This window comes from Embiotoca jacksoni, unplaced genomic scaffold, assembly GCF_022577435.1.
Source record: "Embiotoca jacksoni isolate LCO1_2020_lvr unplaced genomic scaffold, fEmbJac1.0.p SCAF_23, whole genome shotgun sequence".
NCBI lineage: Eukaryota > Metazoa > Chordata > Actinopteri > Embiotocidae > Embiotoca > Embiotoca jacksoni.
In genome coordinates, this window is record NW_027185374.1 from 6946386 (window position 1) to 6966935 (window position 20550).

The 20550-nt window shown below is 41.7% G+C and overlaps 2 protein-coding genes across 3 annotated transcripts; both read left to right on the top strand.

Annotated features, from left to right (window-relative positions):
- The first annotated feature begins 1845 nt into the window (after nt 1-1845).
- On the top strand, nt 1846-8464 carry actr10 (actin related protein 10). Its single transcript, XM_069158534.1, has 13 exons — nt 1846-2051; nt 2789-2861; nt 2959-3041; nt 3299-3407; nt 3807-3914; nt 4050-4117; nt 4268-4347; nt 5045-5080; nt 5352-5431; nt 5518-5591; nt 5781-5862; nt 6772-6973; nt 7145-8464. The coding sequence occupies exons 1-13, from the start codon at nt 1975-1977 to the stop codon at nt 7324-7326; spliced, it is 1254 nt and encodes a 417-aa protein (XP_069014635.1). The 5' UTR covers nt 1846-1974; the 3' UTR covers nt 7327-8464.
- Nucleotides 8465-12184: 3720 nt separating this feature from the next.
- LOC138203565 (snake venom vascular endothelial growth factor toxin HF-like) lies at nt 12185-20057 on the top strand. Of its 2 annotated transcripts, none has more exons than XM_069158535.1 (7): nt 12185-12272; nt 14655-14688; nt 14776-14972; nt 15074-15150; nt 15264-15293; nt 15371-15439; nt 18520-20057. In XM_069158535.1, the coding sequence occupies exons 1-7, from the start codon at nt 12210-12212 to the stop codon at nt 18554-18556; spliced, it is 507 nt and encodes a 168-aa protein (XP_069014636.1). In that variant the 5' UTR covers nt 12185-12209; the 3' UTR covers nt 18557-20057. The 2 variants fall into 2 exon arrangements, with proteins under 2 accessions (XP_069014636.1, XP_069014637.1); XM_069158536.1 differs by having other exon boundaries at nt 15374-15439.
- The last annotated feature ends 493 nt before the right edge of the window (nt 20058-20550 follow it).

The following is a 20550-nucleotide window of genomic DNA, read 5'->3' on the forward strand; positions in this document are numbered from 1 at the left end:
TAGCCAACAAGTCTGACAGAAATCATCATCCAGCCCACAACAGCGACAATTTTACAATACAGCCCACTTTTCCTGCCTTTGCACCTCCCCTGTGATCAATTCAGATGATCCACGCAGCCACTATCACGCTCTCCATCACCTCACAACATGATCGCTCGAACATTTGGACTGTAAACACAAATTCTCACTGCGGCGTTGAGTCACATTTCTCCAACCCGACTGCACAGAAAATAGCTCTTCATCGCCTTACAGGCACCAAAAATGCATCCCCTGAATCCCCGCACATATGGAGAGAGCGAGGTTTGCATAAGGTAACAATTAACATATGGCTAAAAATAAAACAGCACTTACCTTCCAGAGTTCATGGCGGATTTTTTTTGCATGGAGGATGCAGAGCTTCTATCGCTGTGTGCAAAAGGAGAGAGAAAAAAAAATTGCAAGTCTTACGGGTATAAATTTAGGGGAGTCTGGAGAGGAAAGCTGTAGGAGAGGCTTGTTGTTGTGCCGCTCAGCGTCACTGACTGAAAGTCTCCTGTACGTGCCTGCTTCTCAAGTGCTGCCACCAAATGCTTCAAATCTGCAAGATGCATTAAAACTGACGACCCCAACCTCTGATTCATGACAAGTTTTCAGTTCCTTTCGAGTGGACTCCTTCTTGTGTACTTCATGTTTCCCCGCCACTGTCTACTTTTCGTAGCTCAGTTATTTCGCTGTCTTTCACCCACAGGGTCACATCAGGCTCTCTTGGTGGTGCTGAACGGACAGATGCTCCTCACAGAGACATGGGAGTTATGAGAAGTTATGATGGTTGGTCTCCTTTCCCTCATTTAGTCAATCAAAAAACATATTTTCTGTCAGATTCTGATGCTGTAACTTTAATGAACATATTTCAAATTCAGTTATAAAACAAATGACAAGTATTAAATTGATGATTAATCCATCCTTATAGCAGAGGCAAATGTAATGTTGAATTGAGTCTTAAATTGGATTAAAATGTGAATTTATTGGTCATGAATCGTTTTAAATGATACCATCCGCACTTACATGATGGCTACACGCTTTGAGACACAATTATGCATGATTTGTCCTTTGAATAGATTTTTGGCTTGTACATGTACCAGCTGGTTTTCAAAGTTATATTTTTATATTTATAAAGACCCAGAAAAAAAGTCTATAAACTCAGTTTTAACAAAAGGAGTCAGCATGAAATAGTGGATTATTTAATCCAAAAAAAGACATCTGCATTGGTGAGCACAGGTCTTTGGTGTTCAAATTGTGATTATGCACATGCCTGTTCTTACCGTGGTTCATTTTGCACTTTGTGCTTTTACAGTCTGTGATATTGTAAGCAAAAATGTTATTAGAGTACTTTTTTTTAAAATTTTTTTATTGTGGACATCTGATTTGTTTTTGATTGACTTGTTTGCTCAATGCATGTAGCACATGACTTCATTCGAAAATAAGAAGTGGGTGCATGCAGTCATAGTAGAAGGAAAATGCACGTTCATATTTGCGGGCGGTGAATGCCAACTATCTGAAGTAACACATCCACCAGCAGGAATGCACAACTGCATGGAGTGAATTATATTACTTCCCAAGTCACAGCAGCACCAAAGATTTTAAAGGTTTCTTTACAAGGTAGGGGACTCAAATTATTTACTGTCAAAATAGAAGAACAAAGGGGAATTGTGGGATTGGCAGCTACTAGTGTTATAACCTGGTTTTGTAACTTCTTACTCCCGAGCAGAGAAATCTAACATCTTCCCAAATCTTAACTTTTGTTGAGTATATTTTTGATCAGGCAACCCCCCCCCCCCCCCCCCCACCACCCTCCTTATGTGACGTCACCCGCTTTTCTGAAGACCCAGCCCGGGCCGACAGGAAGAACAACAGACTTTTGAGACGATGCAAATTCACGACTGTCGGCGCTAATTACAGACATCACATTCGCCCAAAGGCGAACAAATCAGTAAAATGCCATTTTTTGACGGGTTGGGAAGCGGAGGAGAGAAAACTGCGATTGTCATTGATTTAGGAGCGGCGTACACAAAGTGAGTATCAGCCGTTAGCACGCCCTGCTAACGGAGCCATTCAATTAGCACAAAATGCTAACAGTTGTAGCGTTATAATTGAGGTTGTTGTTGTTGTTTTTTTTTATTATTATTGTAAACGTCCAAGTCTTGGCCACTGATGTATTTAGGAGAGCTTAACATGTCAGGACTGACACAGGAGTTAAACCTCACAAACGCAGGTCACAGATTTGAAGTGTGAGCCACCCAGCCAATGCTACGTTAGCGTCAGCTAATGCCAAATTAGAGCAGGATACCCGGTGAAATATGTGCAGCGTTGAAGTGACACAGATGAGCACATCGCTGGGAAGTTTCCATGACATGGACAGTCTACTTTTGCATTGATTTTGCGAGATGAAAAAGTGACCAGAAGCGATCACATGCTGATCAGGAGGACTGTTCGCTGCTTATGAAATAATAGTGTCCTTGTTGTAGTTACAGTCCCACATTTGACAAAGAGCTTCTCTGTGAGTTTATTTATATACACCTGCACTTATGGGTTATTACTAATCGTGAAGTGATTATTTAACAAAGTTTTTCTTCCTTAAAGTTTGATTGCCCTGTTAATTGTCATCATACTTAGATTTTTGTTTGTACACTGGTCTCACGAGTTGTTAATATTTACTGATAATATGTACTAGTCTTGCAAGCAGATATCACTGCAATATACTTTAAAGATTTTCTGCAGCGACCCTGACGGCTTCCTCCGTTTCTTGCAGATGTGGCTTTGCAGGGGAAACGGGGCCCAGGTTCATAATACCGAGCGAGATCCGGAAACCGGGGCAGCAGCAGGTGAGACTCTGTTGTGTTCTTCTGAATTTCTTCTTTTGGAATCATGTGTGGAAATTTCAAAATATGTAAAATTGATTTATAATGTGACCATTTTCAGGCCATCAAAGTGGTTCAGTACAACATCAATACAGAAGAGCTTTATGTCATCCTAAAAGAGTTTATCCACATGCTGTACTTCAGGTGAGAATCTCCTGCACACTGTACTCGTAGTGGTGAAAAAAAATAGACTCATGAATTGCATTTGTTTACATTGTAATGAATGTGTATATGATTGTAGTTTATTATGCAGTGTTTCAGCAATCACAGTAGTCTGTAATGGCAATGATCATCTTCCTCTGACGCTGAACTGATAATATCTTGCATACAGAATACTCGCTACAACAGAGTGATGCAGCCACATCAAATCAAAGTTTGTTTGGCCTTTTTTCTCACTCAAGACACCTGCTGGTGAACCCTCGCGACAGAAGAGTGGTCATCATCGAGTCCATCCTCTGCCCGTCCCACTTCAGGGAGACGCTCACCAAGGTTTTCTTCAAACAGTTTGAGGTACCACAAGAAAGCAAATCGGTGTTTTATGAAAACCTCAGGTCATGCGTGGAGTAAGCTTTACTGTTGTTTCTCACCGAGGGAAATGGTTTTATTATATTAATTCACTTGGAATTAACCTTTATTTAATGGGGAATGATTACAGGATTTGAGCACTCCGATAAAATGGACAACAGTGAATGTAGTGCTCTATAAAGTAAAAAAAGAAGTGACCCTAGTTTCAAACATGCAGAAGTCTTAACAGAGTTTGAAAGTTGTAACGGACGGCAACAGTTCACTCAAATGTTGCCTCTGTGCTTGTAAACTGGCAGCAAAATGCATTTTCATCAGCTTTAAAATGACAGGGACTTTATACTGTGTATCTGTGGTTTGACTCCATGTTTGATGAATGCTCTCCAGGTGCCCTCTGTGCTTTTTGCTCCAAGTCACCTCATGGCCGTCATGACTTTGGGCATCAACTCTGCCCTGGTGATGGACTGCGGACACACAGAGACACTGGTGCTGCCTGTATCCTTTTCTCATCACCTTAGAGCCTCTGACCTAAAGGAGGGCTTTCCACTGTGAGCTAAGAGTCTATGACATTATGACATTTCTCAATTTGCACTTATAGACTTGATACCCACCTTAACTATGGTAAATCAGGTGTATGAGTGCACTCCTATCCTGCCGGCCTGGGAGGCTTTGCCTCTGGGGGGGAAAGCCATTCATAAGTAAGTATGCCTTAGAAGCTGTGGCGTGTTGGTGCGCTGTTTTGAACACACTTTAAAGTTTTAATGTTTTACACTCTCTTTTATAATGATTACAAATCTTCTGACTGTTGAATTTAAGTGTTTAGACTTGAACTTGTTTGTTTATTGCAGAGAATTAGATGGTCTTCTTGTGGAGCAGTGCACTGTGGACACAGACACCACCACTGGCCAGAGCGTCCCAGCTGTCATCGGTAATTACAGAAAATCACCACAAATCGTCCCCGTTTGTCTTTTAAATGTGAAATCATGACTCTGTTCTGGACTTCTGATTTGTTTAACAGTGCCAAGAGCAGAAAAATAGAGCGGCTGTGACCCATTATGCACCATTTAGTATTCATAAGAAGAACTTGTTTCTGTGTGACATTTGAGTTCTCAATTTGTGAATTATATATATGGTCTATTTTGGATTTTTCTCTGCCCACTTTTTCTTGACCGAGGAAACCAAACCGCACCATCGTGTTGAGCTGTGAGATCTCCAGCTGCTGCAGAGTGAGAAGAGCTTCACATATATACATCAATAATTAAAACAGACAGCAGGTCGGCTCACTTGGCTGGACTGTTGAAATACGTCTCTGCAGTGAACACGCAGGACCTGAGTTCTCTGTAATTACACTTTTTAGATGTGATCGAGAAAATGTATCGCCCCAAATGTGAAGTCCGTACATTGAGGTTTTCTGAAATGAGTCGTATTTGGGTTCGTTTTAAACCGAGCAGTCATCGTTCATACTTCTCCTCTGCTGCAGCGTCAGCTCGAACTTCCCCAGCCGCTGATTCAGCTTCATAAATCTGACTTGGAAGTGAAATGGGAGAAAATGGCTCATTGGTACTTAAGTGAACTAAAGAAAATTCATGCACATTTCTTATATCACCTCTTCATCTTTTCCTCAGGGACCATCCCAGAAGAGACCGTGGAGGACATTAAGGGTAGGTTCGACTGAGTCATTTCACATTTTGAATCTGCACCTCTTGCTTTTCTCCCATGAATGTCAAGGTTTTTTTTTTTTTTTTTTTTTTTATTGCAAATAAAAATACAGTTCCCTCATACCAAACTATAACTGCAGATATTTGTATTGGTATGATTTGTAAAACATACCTTGTCAGCTGTGCAATTAATGAAAGGTTTCATTGATTGCAGTTTGTGTTGTCATATCCATCTTTAGTTTGGATATGTGATTGCTGGTTTTGTTCTCTGTAGTCAGGACCTGTTTTGTCAGTGACCTGCAGAGAGGGCTCAAGATCCAAGAAGCCAAATTTAACCTGGAGGGCACAGCAGAGGTTAGTGAGCAGTTTGTGTATTTATTCATCCTGATTCTGTGAATAAAATGTTTGCAACTCTTCATTACCTGTAAATGTGTTGTCAGCGTCCAGCCCCTCCTCCAGATGTTGATTACCCTCTGGATGGGGAGAAGATCCTGCACATCCAAGGATCCATCAGGTTATTTGATGCTCTTTTTACCTGCTGTGGTCTTTCAGTAATGGAGAGACCCAGAGATTTGGCTTCTCTTAAGATATTTGCACGTGTGCTTGTATTTTATATCTCGGTGTAGTCCGTTCGAACTCGCTGGTTGTCTGAACCTTTTCTTTCAATTCATGTCACAGAGTTATTTCCTCTTTTTTTTTACAGGGACTCTGTGATGGAGATCCTGTTCGAGCAGGACAATGAGGAGAAGAGTGTGGCCTCTCTGATACTCGACACTCTGGTCAAGGTAGATAAAAGTCACTCATTCAATTATATGTCATACCATGATGTTATATTCATGACTAGTCATTTACTAGTACATGTGTCAATACAGCTACAAATCTTGATGGGAAGCACGAGTCCTGTCTGTCACCTACTTCTGCCTTTGGAACAATATGAATTTTACAGTTTTGCTGGTTTGAAACAAACTACACAACTCACAGGCAAAGGTTTTTAGTAAGTTCCCTGAATTCTTTGTGACACAGATTCAACCATGTGCAGGAAGCATCCCTTCAGAGTTTTTGATCCATAGTGACATGATAGCCTCACACAGTTGTTGCAGATTCGTCAACAGCAACTTAACGATACACAACATCCTAAAGATGCTTCATTGGGTTGAGAGTTAGTGACTGTAGAGGCTCTCTGAGCGCAGTGAACTCACTGACATGTTCAAGAAACGAGTCTGGGATGATATGAGCTCTGTGACATGAGGCTGCTGAAAGTAGCCATGACTTTCATAGAGGGACGGACGTGGTCAGCTACAATACTGCTATAAAACGTGACTTTTATAACTCCCATCATTGAGTACACAGTTTGACTTGGTGTGTCTGTTGTGCTGACACTCAGCTGAAAGCAGTGTAGTTGTTCAGCATGGGGATCATGTCAGCCCAGCGCAGCCTAATTCACCTCAAAAGGTACAGCAGCAGCAGCAGCAGCAGCCTTTCACTGCAGTGTCATTCAAATTTCAGTCCGTGTGGTGTGACAGCAGTGCTCTTCTCAGAATGTATTGAAATATGGCCGCTCCGTCGAGACGTCAGTGTTGTCGTGCTGCTCCCTGCTGCCTCCTCTTGCTTCCTGTAGCACTTACAGGACTGCAAAGAACGGATGTTTGTTTAAGCTTGTAATATTGAAAAGGTCTGTCTGTGTTTGTTTTTAGTGCCCCATTGACACCCGCAAAGTGCTCTCCGAGAACCTGGTGGTGATCGGAGGCACGGCCATGCTGCCCGGCTTCCTGCACCGTCTGCTGGCAGAGATACGCCTCCTGGTGGAAAAACCCAAGTACAGCGACGTGCTGGCCAGCAAGAGCTTCCGCATTCACGCTCCACCCACCAAGCCCAACTGCACTGCCTGGCTCGGAGGTCAGATATGAGATTCAGTTTAAATATATGTCACTACCTATCGAACGGAGGCCTCTCTAAGTTTCAATAAATATATCTTCAGCATCAGGACATTTCACAAACTATCCTGTCAGCGGGTTTTCAGTGTTGTTAGTGGCCTCTCTTGTGATCATATTTTCCTCTGTCCACCAGGAGCTATCTTTGGGGCTCTTCAGGACATCCTGGGCAGCAGGTCGGTGTCCCGGGACTACTACAACCAGACAGGTCGCATCCCAGACTGGTGCTGCTTGAGCTCGCCCCCTCCTGAGTCTTTTTATGAAGCAGGAAAAACCCCTCCTCCGCTCATGAAGAGAGCTTTCTCCACCGAGAAGTAGGAAATGCTGTTAACATATTTTAAACGATGTACTCCTGACAGAACAGTTCAGTAAACTTTAATGTAACGTCTCTGCACTTATCTGGTTAATGTGTTAAAGACACTAACAGCTCGAGATGTTTTTAATGTTGAGTTGTCGACTAAATGTTTCTGTATGTGCTGACTGTGGACTGTTTGATGGTCAGATTTCTGACCTTAAAACAGAGCAGGTATTTTCAGGCAGTTGCAGAAGGATTATTAGTGTTAACTTTCAATTTGTTCACCTCTCCGGTTGAAGTCTCATTGAATAAGATGCTGAATGTGTGCGTGTCTGTTCTCACTCCAATTTTCCTCCTTCTTTTGTTGGCTTTTAAACAGAAAAACACACTACTCCGCAAAATAATTTCAGATGACGACCAAGTTTAACTTAGTCATCGATTTATCAGCAAACGTTCAGAGAATGTTGCCTAACTTCGGAGAAAGCAGACTCCTGTAGTTCAGTGTGATGGTTGATAAAGTGTGGAAATCTCACTTTGACTGTAATGCCCCATTTAGTTTGAGGTTTTTTTTCTTTAAAGAGAAATTGTTCCATTTATTTATTATTAGTACTGAGCTGTTAACTCGACTCTTGTTACACAGAACCATGTGAGAAGACATCCTCGCAAGCTGTTTGGAAAAGGGCAGGCATTTTTACAAAAATACCTAGCAGGTGATTGGATGAACCATCCATCTATCACGGTCCATCAGAGGCTAACTTCAGATCATTATTGTTTTTGACCGAACAGCTGCTTCTCGCTGTTGTGTTCGTAAAGTGGTTTTAAATGCATTAAAAGTGCTGCACACTCATGCACAATCACTCTGTGTTTCCTAATACGAAATCCTCTCTGGTTTAAGATCAAAGTTGTTCTGCTCCAGCGGGTACATTCAGAGGGTCGGGGAGATGTTATTCGACCACCTCGTACACACACACACACACACACACACACACACACACACACACACACACACACACACACAATCCTGACATGAGGCCTAATCAGGTTAAATAACTGAGAATATCTTTGTGTGTTATGTAGTGACATTTCCATCAAACCACGACATCTTTCTCTGTATCCCTCAAACCGTCATTCCAATAAATAAATATTACGAATTGAATCAGACATGTTTTTGTAGTCATTTATTATCATAAAATCCAAATTAGTAGTTCAAATATTTTATGAATAAATTGCCAAACTGGCAGCTTTTGTATTAACATATCTCATAAACACCAGCCTGGGCTTTGAACTGCAATCCCACTCCATGGAACAGTCCACAGACCTACTAAAGCAGGAAACTACCAGTTTAATTTATGACATTTGACCATTTTCTCAAATAATAATGACATGGATGCTGAATTTGTGCACACCAACACTTAACTGTCAACCCCAAAAAGCGTACCTCTTTTCCCAGAGTATTGCAGCAAGTGCTGAGCTATAAATTTGCACAGTATCACAGGGAAATGCCACATATTACTAGGCCTCATATCTGTCTGAATCTCTTAATAATATGTAGGAGGAAACACTGGAACGGCTGCCGGCATCCTCAGAATAACTGATAGAGTTAACACAAAGGAAGGCAGACGTCCAAAGATGGTCAAATGTTTCTATATAAGCAGGTCTAACTCAATAAAAAAAAAAATCCAAAAGCAAGTGAGTTACGGCCACTTTCAGGGGAAACTATTTTCTCTTAAGAGGTTCAAGTAACTGAGACCAAACTGAATGTGTTTACAGCACAAGTGTAGTGTTGTTTTCTTGTTCAGCCTCCAGACTGCTGTTAATGTCTGCGCGGCCGGGAGTGGAGTTGCATCTGTTTGGCCTTTTGGGTCACATTAATCACTCAGTGTTGCTCTGTCTGGCTTCCGTGGGCTTGGGAACCAGTAGCATTACCCACAATGCACCTGCACCCTAAGACTGGCAAAGAAAAATGTGGGAAATGAGATGATCTTTAGATTTTGATCACAGGCTTCGAAGCATTGATTAGAGGAAGACTAACGTTTGCATGGGTGAATATCTGAAGGCAATAAAGCCAGAAACCCTTCTGATTCAAACCGCTTTTGATAAATTTATATCCTGATGGGGAAAGTTGGTGCGGAGATTAATTTGGTGATTTGCAGCTGAACATGTGGCAGCTAGTCACATCTGTTTCCAAGAGATGGAGGATCCGAAAAAGATGTAACCCCGGTTTCGAGCCTCCTTTGACTCCAAAGGGATTTCGGAGGAGCTTTGTTGCCCATACGAACGCTCACATTGAAACCGTTAGAGCAGAAAGAGCGACGGCCTCCTACCTGTGGACACAGGCCAAAGTTTCAGAGTTATGCGAGGTGATGATCCCCTTTTTTTGAATGTTCACGAAAGACAGCTGCGGCCACATCTGAGGATACAAAGCAACCCCGGTCATACCTGCTGCCTCTGCTCCAACTGAGGGGAAAGCCCATCCTCCCGCCACCAGAACTGGGACTGGAGCATCAGTTTGGTTCCCAGAGACAGGAAGCAGCAGCTGTCCGTCTGACCTCTGGCTATATCTGACTTGGAAGTCTGAGCAGGGACTTGGTGAGGGGACTCCCCTTAAAGTGGGCGAGCGCTGGCTGCAAGGAGAGATGGCCGCTTATTTTTTTTCTTTGGAAGACTAAAGGAGTTCAAAACAGAGTGTTTAGTCACTGGGTTATACAGATTTGTTAATTTAATTCAAACTTTATTTCAAAATCACGAGAGAGACATAAAAGACAAAGCCACGGCAGTATGTGGGCTATATCTCCAGTGGTTTCGAAGTCTGGGTGATTACTGAGTGCAGCTCTTCCTAGGTCTCGTCAAGGCCTCCACGATGCTGTTCTCAGACAAGTTAAATGATGCTTCCCTTTATGCTGCACTGGATTAAGACATCGTCCTTCGAGAAAACTCTTCTTGAACGTGCCAGATTAGCTGAATGCAATGTTTTGTTTTGTCTTTTCAATGACACAACATATGTTGCAGAATAAGTTATTCATGTTTTAATAAATAATCTTATAAACAATGAGATATAAACATGGTTCTCCCCTAATGAACATCAAAGCCTGCAAGGAGTGAAAGGCAAATTGCAGCGAGAGGGGAAGGCATCATTTGTCTTTGTTATCTCCTCCACAGAGGCTGACATCTCAGAGCACACCAGCCCAATTACCTTGTAAATCACACTGGCTGTGAAAAGGCATCTGAGCCCGCCTAATAAATGTGAGGGTACCCTGCTGCTAGTCGTCCGTGCCATGCAGAATGAGACAACAAGTGTAATATGGGTAAAGAAAAAGAAAAGTCATTGCACCTGTAGGTCAGTTTTGGACGTGAACACAATCAATATTAACTGTAAATGACAGCACGAGCAAACTACAAGAACTCAGTGTAGTAGAAAGGCTACATTCATGTACCAGTTATAATCATTCAGACTGTACATATACTGATGATAACAGATATGTTAACACACGACTGACCGGGGACGTAACTCTTGAGACATTCTGCTCAATCTCGTAGCATCGGTGTTGATAACCTGAGGTCTGCCGCGTTTGTGCCAAAACTAAACAGGCAACACTTTGAGGGCCCCGAGTGCATAAACAATGCCGAAGGGCCAAGCAGCTTAAACTAACAACCAGATCCAGAAGTGGCGCCAGATCAGTTGTATGTTGGCAGTTCGGAGCAGGGACACAGGGAGCTCCTTGTGCTGTGGCCTCACACTGCCACTCAGTGTTTCAGTATTATCGCCAGGCCAGAACAAAGAACTACATCTGTTTGTTTCAGCTCTTTAACTGCGAAGTCACGTAAAGTTTCTGCAAACCATTTGCAAATGCACGCTGGACACTTTCTGCTTTTCTACTCTTCCAGGAATCTGTTGACATCCATTCATTCCCAGATCCATCACACCAGACATCAAGTATGTGGTAGTTTTTCCTCTGTTTTCTAATCCTCTACGAACACATTAATGTCTCCGGTGTGTCAAACTCTTTTGTAAAACTCCTAAACTTGCTTGTGCAGGCAGTTCAAGCGCGGGTTGATTTGAAAAGACTCCACTGCGCTACCTCGTGATTTATACATAAAGTCAGTGTAGACTCGATGTTAACTGTCAAGAAGAGAAAATAATGTACATTTAACAAACAAATACATCAGTCTTGATGATTACTGACATAATGTGCATCTCAAACATGTTTAAACTATCTGCCAATTCGATGTTTATATCAGATACCAGCGGTGAAACAATTTAAAAATACATAAAACACAGCAGCATAGTTTGTCACAAAACAATGGACAAAAACATAAAAGTTCTGGTAGGCCTTTAACACATGCTCTATATACAGGGACCTTGGGTGGTTCGTTGGGTCAGCAGGACATGAAACTGAACACGTACAGTCCCATGCAGCTACTTAACCAGTGTAGTGAAATTCACTGACTTATGACTGTTTTCCCTAATACAAGTCAATACGTTTGTGTGTAAACTGATCAAGCTCCTTATTCGGATTATTCATCTATAGCCCACATTATTGTGAGGTTATGTCGTATGCATTTACGATGTGTCCAATGTGTGCATGTGCATCAAATTAGCGCCAGTCTCGTAATGTCCTCAGCGGCGACGGAAAACACGACTGTGTGTGAAACAGACGCATTGTAATAACTTGCGTTCTCAGTTCCCCTGAAGTCGAGCCGCACCGGTTTCCAATTGTTCATCAGCTGCTGCCTTCATCTATATTGGCGCGCGCTTTTCATCTCAGCTCGGCTCGCGCGCGATGGGACCACGCGCACATAAAAAAAAAAAAGTAAGAAGAAGCTCCGAGCTCCAGCCGCCCCTCCAGCCTCTCTTTAACATTTTCATTTCTCTCGGACCGACCGGAGGAAACTCATCCTCGGCAGCATGCGAACTTTCAGCGGAGTGTCGAGTCTCCTGGTTCTTCTGTTGCAGCTGATACCTGCGCAGGTAACGACAACAAGACACGTGTCACGCTGCAACACACTGTAGTTTTCTGGGGGTTTTTCCCCCTTTTTTTTTTTTTTTTTTTTTTTTTTTTCTTTTCTGTTGAAGGTAGGATATTTCTTTTACACTTTATTGATATAGGCTGTGTAATTTATTAAACTCCAAAATAACTTTTAAACTTAATTTAGCCCGTCTTGTGTTATTTCATATTTGCAGTGATGTTTACCATCAGCAGAACAACGGTTTTCCTTTCTGTGGGAAATGTCTCTTTTCTTTTCTCCATATGAGACTCCTATAGCACCATACCGTGAAACAGCTGCGCCCCATATGAATATACCATCTGCATTTAGAGTATCCAGTCATGTTTGCAGATAATTTGACTCGAGCAACCAGCCACATGCATTTGCCTCACACATCAAAACAGAAAGAAACTGTATCTGAGAGCAAGTGTGGAAAAATGAAGCCAGGCTCCGGAGCTCAGGTTCACCATGTCTGTGAAGTATCTCTCTCTGGCTTTGCACATGCAGATGCTTACTCTTACTGAAACAGCATCTGACCCTATGGCACAGTCAGGATCACCGAGCAGGGAACTCTGTGCAAGGGGAATATGCAGTCAGTTTATGTGCAGCTTGTATGACTGAGTATATTGTAGCAGGCTATACAATCTATCCAAAATTGCCAAAAATAAAAGTTGATTTAAAATACATTTCATCCTTCCACATCACTTCTGTTGCGTTTCACAGATGTTTTGAAGTGGCAGCAGCAGATCATGAGAGGAAATCTTCCTACTTGTAGACTGCAGAGTGGCACAAAGAATAACTCGTTAACAAATCTGAAGCCACATGATTAGAGGCAGATGATGAGATGGTTCCAACTTTCCAGAGTCCACATTGCTGTGTGCTCCAGTGACTGAGGTGGACGATGGGCCACAGTTTACATGGAGACTTTTTTTTTTGTATGCGTCTGTCCTCTCTGTGCTATCGCTGCGCAAAGGCTATGTATGCCACAAGATATCATTTTAAAAGCTCAGATGACAGCATTGATTTTTGTGTTAATGACATCCATTTTCTTTGAAAACGGCACATTTCAGGACAGTGACCAGGACAGATATATCTGTTTAGCAGAAATGTTTCTAAATCGGGCCAGATTTGAGATGAGTTGGAGCGGTCTAGACAAAAAAAAACAAACAAAAAAAACACTTTGTTTCTTAAGCACTTAACCAAAATCCACGTGGTATTTAGAAATCACAGTAAGACCGATAGCGGGAAGTCTGGGGGAAAGCGTTACAAAGAAAGAGAATAAGAAATGCTGCATGTGAACAACATCTCACTTCCTGTTTTCTCACTATAATATCCATCGTGCGTTTGCTTTGGAGCCTCTAAGTGACACAATTAGAGATAAAAAAAAGAAAAGAAAAGAAAATGACACGTTAGGAGGAAATAGGCATGGAAAACTCGTTTCAGTATTTTTTTTTTTTTCCCTTTAAAGCACGCCATTAGATTTTAAATGCGGTGTGTTAAAGAGTTCATTATGTTCATGCATGTCTGCACATTTCAGGCTGAATACAGCTGTTGCTTGCAGCTGGACCCACTGGTGGATGCTGCAGTACTTTTAACAACGCTATGGCATTTGGCAGAAGAACAAGCTCACTTTCAGCTAACATAAAAGGCCCTCTATAAAACCTACTGTTATCCGAGCTGTAAAGCCGGCCCTGCGTGTGACATTTAGCTAGTAGACCATGTTCCCATCAATGTTCATGGGGTAGAAGGAAGAAGCAGAGAGGTGAAGAGTCTAAGAGCCAAGATCAACTTTGCACTCGTGTTTCTTCTTGATTTTGTTGTTCAAAAATTGGAAACGTTAATGTGGATTTGGAGTTTGGGTTGTGAGAACTTCACAATGCTGTGTCATGATACTTTTCAGTACTGCCTTTGTTTAAACTGCGTTTGTGGTGTTTAAAGCTCCCAGGAGTAAAGGCAGCGGCTATTCTTCGCTGTTATTTTTTGCATACTTTGAAGGTTTCTGCTTCTTGTGATAATAAACCCCCTTGTATTCGGACCAATTGAGAAATCAAAAGCACTGTTGTTGTCAACTGGCTCAATTTACAGTTTTTACCCCTGCAGCACAGCGGTGCGCTCCCGACACCATGCTGCATCCTTGTTTTTACTGGATCAACGTGTGCGTACTAGTTTTTCTCCGCCACCAGAGGGCGCTATGCAACTGCACATTGAACTCGCTGCACCATGCTGATTTCTCACCTGAGAATGTTCCTGGTTGTGTGCAGGCTGTGTCATGTTTGGCATTGATGGTATTACTTTTATGAGACTAAATTGTAGGTTTGATCCCTGTAGATGTCTGTTTTTATTTATTTTTAAATGTATTTTGCAGATGTCACACCTTCCAGTAGAGGGTAACCCCAGAGGTAAGGATGGTGCTCTGGATCACGCTTAACAGGATTTTCCACCTGTTGCAAATTATTTCCAGACTAAAGATACAACCTGTCTTGTAGTGACGGAGTTGCAGGAGGTGCTGACAAAGAGCATGTGTCGACCCATGGAGCAGCTGGTGGATGTGGAGCGTGAGTTCCCTGAACAGGTGGAGTACATTTACAGACCTGCTTGTGTCCCACTTTGGCGATGCTCCGGTTGCTGTGTCGACGAGAACCTGGAGTGCCATCCCACCCTTGAACGCAACATCACTCTGCAGGTGTGGCAAGAACTCCAGTCACAAATGATTTACCAGTAAAGAAGGTGTTAAAAATGCACTTCCACTTTACACTGAATATTTTATATTCCCTCGTTTCGCAGGTGATGAGGATTCTTCCCAGGAATCTGATGAACATTGTGGAACTCACATTTTTAGAGCATCAGACATGTGAATGCAGGTGAATTACAAAGTCTTTTGAATAAAATAAATACCAGATGCAAACAGATCTTGTTCTAACGGGTAACTGCAGCTGTTCCTTTTTCTTTTCTTTTCTTTTTTTCTTGTTTTCAGGGTCCGTCAGAAACTTGAAAATAATAAAAGGTTGGTAAATGAAAATTTTATCGATCAGACTTGAACTCATCAATATCTTGACGTTTTTCTTTGCTCTTTCTGCACAGCAGCAGTGAGTCTATCACGAACAGACCGCGGAGGAGGAAACACAAGAAGACAGCGACCGGCTGTGCAAAGTAAGAGATTGATTGCTCCCCTGTGGCGCACACACACACACACACACACACACACACACACACACACACACACACACACACACACACACACACAGAGCGTTTCATAATGTTTGGTTATTTACAACTACATCTATCAATGTTTCCTCCACTCACCAAGGACAAAAGAGCTTAAACAATATCACAATACATTATCTGCTGTGTTGCTCTTCTTGTTGACAGACCTAAAATCCAAAAATCACTTCTGATGAGCTTGTGCTTGTGTGTAAGGTCACAGAGCTTTTGTAGTACAGTAATCCAAGGCTACTGATGGTTTCAATCAAGCACTGCCAGTCTGAAGGTTTAGTCTGAAAATACCCAAATTCATATATCAGGGAAAAAAAAAAAATTACTGGAGGAAGAAATGTGAAGATTGCTGATGAGGCTCATTTGGGAGCAATAAACAGTCATGTCCAGTTTTGTTGCTATTCTGTGTGCATCTGACACACAATCACAGTTGCTACTGACATTTAAAGATAAAGGTAAAACTTAGAAATGCAACAGCACAGTTCAACTCTTTATGCTTTGAAATTGAATCTGACCATGAAATGAATCCAAAAAGTGTCCAAATGCAATTTTTGTGTGCAACCCAATGCACTTTTAAACTCAAACAATTCAGTCTGGGGGCAACATCAGACTCATTATTTTAGAGACGGAACAAAGAGTTTTATGTGCAATGAATTTAATATGGTGTTTGTCTGTCAAACTCAAAAGGGCAGCTTGTGTCACAGTAGATCTCTCAGTGCCTCTCTCGGCCTTTCCCCCTTTTATTTAACAGGAAATTGTTGTGTGACCAGTTGTGAATCAGTGTACAATGAAGACATTTTTTTTTTAAAGAATGAAACGTCTACAATAAATAATACGTACTGAGAACTGAGTTGTAATGTTACAAAGTGGTTCTTCTAAAGGGGCACTCCATCCATTTTACATATGAAGATCAGTTTATTGATCTCGTATCCAAGCATGAGCTTCAGACTACATATTTATAACAGGAACCCTATGCAGGTAAACACCATGAAAAACGCTATCAAGTCGACCTCTGCCTCTGCAGCATGCAATAGTAAATCACTGAACAGGCTCACTTTTTTTTTTTTAGAAGTCTAGCTTATTGTCATGTCAACTTGTGCTTGAAAGGAGTTTTTGGTGACTGCAGACATGGCTCCCTTCCACAGAGCTACTGAGAGGACGTCTTCTGAAAACAATGAAGGCACCACGGGGCACAGAATCCAAAATCCTCTATTTAGTTCGAAATTGAATTGTAACATTTAGCTGATACTAATATAGGCTGAGAAGCCACAGTTAAGCAAATCACTTGGTTGTCTTCCAAACTTGCAGCCTCATTAGAACAAAGACAAAATTCATTTTGTGACTGTCTCTCCACTTCAACTCAGCAGGGAAACACTGTGGGAAGACAAATGGGGAATATCACACTAAAAAGACTCTAATTTAAGAAAATATCAGATTTATTTGTCTGAGTCAGACTGCTAAAACCTCATTTTAGCTGCTGCTGCTCTTGTTGTTTTTTCCCCCCCCTAGTCCTTGTAATCACATTATGGAAGGATCCTGTAACAATTGCACAGATTATTGAGTCTTGCATGAATGTAAGCCTGTCCTGTAGGCATTCAATAATCATTCAGTGGTCCTCGTTATCAGTATTTAAAGTGTCACTTCTGGCTCAGTCATTGAAGAACATCTCCTGCATGCGGATCAAGGAACAGTTGGTGATTTGAAGTTTGCACTATCTGGTGATAACTGGGTCAGCTGTTTTGAAGCGGTGGCTGCAGGGTTTCACCATCTTCTCTGTTAAGGAGGACATGTGGACATGTTATCCCTCAGCCTTAACAGACAGAAAGCAATCCATCCTCTGAATCAGCCAACTAAAAGTTCAACTTTGGACTTGGAGTCACTGTGGGGGATGGTAGTGTTTGGTTGTGGCCTGCAGGCTTTCCCACAAAAGTATTTTAGGAATGTGTGTGGTCTTGTTGTTCTGTCTGTTTTCAGGTCCTATAATGTTAATGCTGCACCTGGACTTTGTAAATCATAATTTATAGGGCCACAGAACCACCATCTCATAATCCTATAGTTAGTGGTCAAGGGACCACGCAGTTTCAGCCGAGTTTAAATTTCTTCCACCAGACTGCATGTAAATAGTGAGTGGGATAAACACTCTCTTTGATGGTCCGTTCTAGTGACAACCTTGAAGTGAGTGAGCGGACTTCCACTTTGTTTGTGGAGGGGGATAGTTTACCGTTCCACTCTGTTATGGCTCCATCTGAGGGACCCCTGACCGGTGTCCTGTTGACCTGTTTGTAATCCATCCATGTCAGTGTCAGACTGATCATATGGGTCAGGATCAGTGCTGACTTGCATTTAACACATTCCTGGGTCTCATAACCTGCAGAGTTCCTTTGCAATTTGGAACTCGCTCTAGGAAGCTAATCTTTGTGAAAACACTGATAAAACTCACTTGTGTGTATTTAAAATTCACCCCAGAAACAGCCCAACAGAAATATAGAAGAGGTCCTGGATGTAGAAATGCTGTGTCAAGATTTCATGACGAAGCTACAAGTATATCCTGAAAAAGGAAGGTTGTAGATGCAAACTGATAACTTCTAGTTTTTGGAGGGATTTCTCCTTGGAGATGTTAACTAAATGCCATAAAGCAGATGCTTCTCATTAATTGACTGAAATATTCGGTCAGATTTAATAATGCATTTGAACATAATTGCTCACACAGAGAACAAATCATGACATTCAGAAACTAATTCTTCCAACAGCGGTGTCTGAATCAGGTTTATATAGTATTCAGTGTGATTTTGTTTATCGTTCAATGGTCACATTTTTATTAAAAACGGACAGCAATAAACAAGTTGAATGGACTTGTGGCTCATGAAAATGTTTGATTTACCACCAAATACTCTGGGTGAGTGATGTTGAAATGACATTCGATGAAATAAAGCAATGACTGTTAAAAAGATGGATACATCTGTATTTTATAGACACCTAATTTGAAGTCCTTCAATTGTATATTTTTGTCTTCACAGGTGCCAGTTCCCTCAAAACAAGATACATCTTCACTGATTTACTTAAACTTGACTCTTGAGGGGTGAACAACAGCACATATGAACTGATCATCCTCAGCCTGCATCCGTCAAACCCCAGACTTTCTATCTTGTCCATGATATTTTTGTATTTTTGATCAATTATAACCATATACAGTATGTCTGCAGACTGCAGGAGAGATCCCAGGATTTATTTTTTTCAAAATAAGGTGGCACAGGGGGAGTCAAAGAAACTGTCAGGAGGGGCAGAGGTCCATGGGAAATCAGAAAATGATCTGAAGGAAATACATTGTTGAATTTGGCTAAGAAAACATTGATCATTACATGAACAGTCTGCCGAAGCTAACTAACTACATAATAGTATGATGAGACTCTTCAGGCCGTTTGAAGGTGTTACACCTGCAAATGTTATCTTTACTCGGACAATCGAGCCTTCAGTAGCCTTCTGCCGACAGTAGGCCATCACTCACTACTTTCTCCGTTATCTGGAGTTCACCTATTTGCAGCAGAGACGTTTGACAAACGGCATACTGTGATTCTGCATCACAACTCATATTCACAGTGCTCTTATCCAGTGGTGTTGGCCTTGGGCGACTGAGAGTATCTAGACCAGTGGCTTTGGGCGGGCAATGCAGAGAGCAATCAAGGAGGGAAGCAATCATTTGCCTCCCTCAAATGGAGCTAGTGAGCTTATAGTTATGACACTGTACGCACAGCATGCTTGGCTTTCACGTTTTTGAGTCGTGAGAGCTCCACTGCAAGGCAACAACAACAACATGGATGCCATAAGTCTCCTCGTTGTTCTCTTGATATCAAACAGAAGCTTAGCAAACTAGCAGGCGCGTAACATTACATTTGAAATGCAAAGACATGACGGAGGGAAAAGATGAGGGCATTGGAAACATCAACATTTTACTCAGCCATATTATTAAATTGAAGTGAAGAAAAATTCCATACAACTAAAATTACAATATTTGAACCTCTTTGCCGTTTCTGAAAATGTCAGTCAACACGACACAACTCCTGAACTCAGAGCTTTCAGAACATTTTGAGGGTCATTAACTCTCCATTCATTCATTCATAGACTCTTTTCATGAACCCCATTTCAAGGCAGCAATATTTTTGGTGGGGTGTAGTGCCAGTCCTTTTAGACACACCCCTGTCTGATATTTCTTGGACCACTTTTGAAAAGAGACTTACAGAACAGATACAGAATAGGCATACAGATCATGGGTGGAATTTATTGAGCTTTTAGGTCTCCAGGAGAAAGGATTAAAATCTCCATCCAAGTGTTCACTGATTACCTGCCAGATCTTCTTCATGATGTTTATTGTGCCATTTATTGTTATGGGACCATGGTTCGACAGCACAGACCATGAACTAAAGACATCAGCAATGTGACTTTATACATGTATGTTGGTATTTTTGTAGCAGTGTCTTCTGATGAACATTGAATCCGCTTTGCCTGGTCATGATGAGAGATTAGTTCATGGAATAAAATGCACTCCAAGTACAAGGAACCTCTGTGTTATCTATATTTGCATTCGTAGGCCACTAGGGTCTGTAACATGTGAGGACACTGTGAGCTCTTTATCTGGCTAGGATGTGTTGCGAACACACTAGTCAACAAAGCACAAGGAGTGACTGTTTTCCAGTAATATGTATTGCATTCACAGCCTTTCAGAGACATGTGAGATGATAGTGGTTAGATTTGACAGCAATGCTTTCCCAAAGCACTTCACAAAACGGGATGATTAATCATACCATGCAGGCAACTTTATGAAGTGATGAAAAGCTATGACTTAATCATAGTCATAACCCTGCTTAAGTTTTGTTTCAGACTTTAAATGGGTGCCACCAGATGCTTCTCAGTTTGAGAAATAGGATTTATTATTTTTTTGCAGGAGGCCTATTATGCTCCTCTTAGGAGTCTTTGTTGTTTTTGTGGTTAATACCTGGGCCCGAACTCACACTTTCACCACAAACCTGCCAGCTCATCCTCAGCACGAGCTG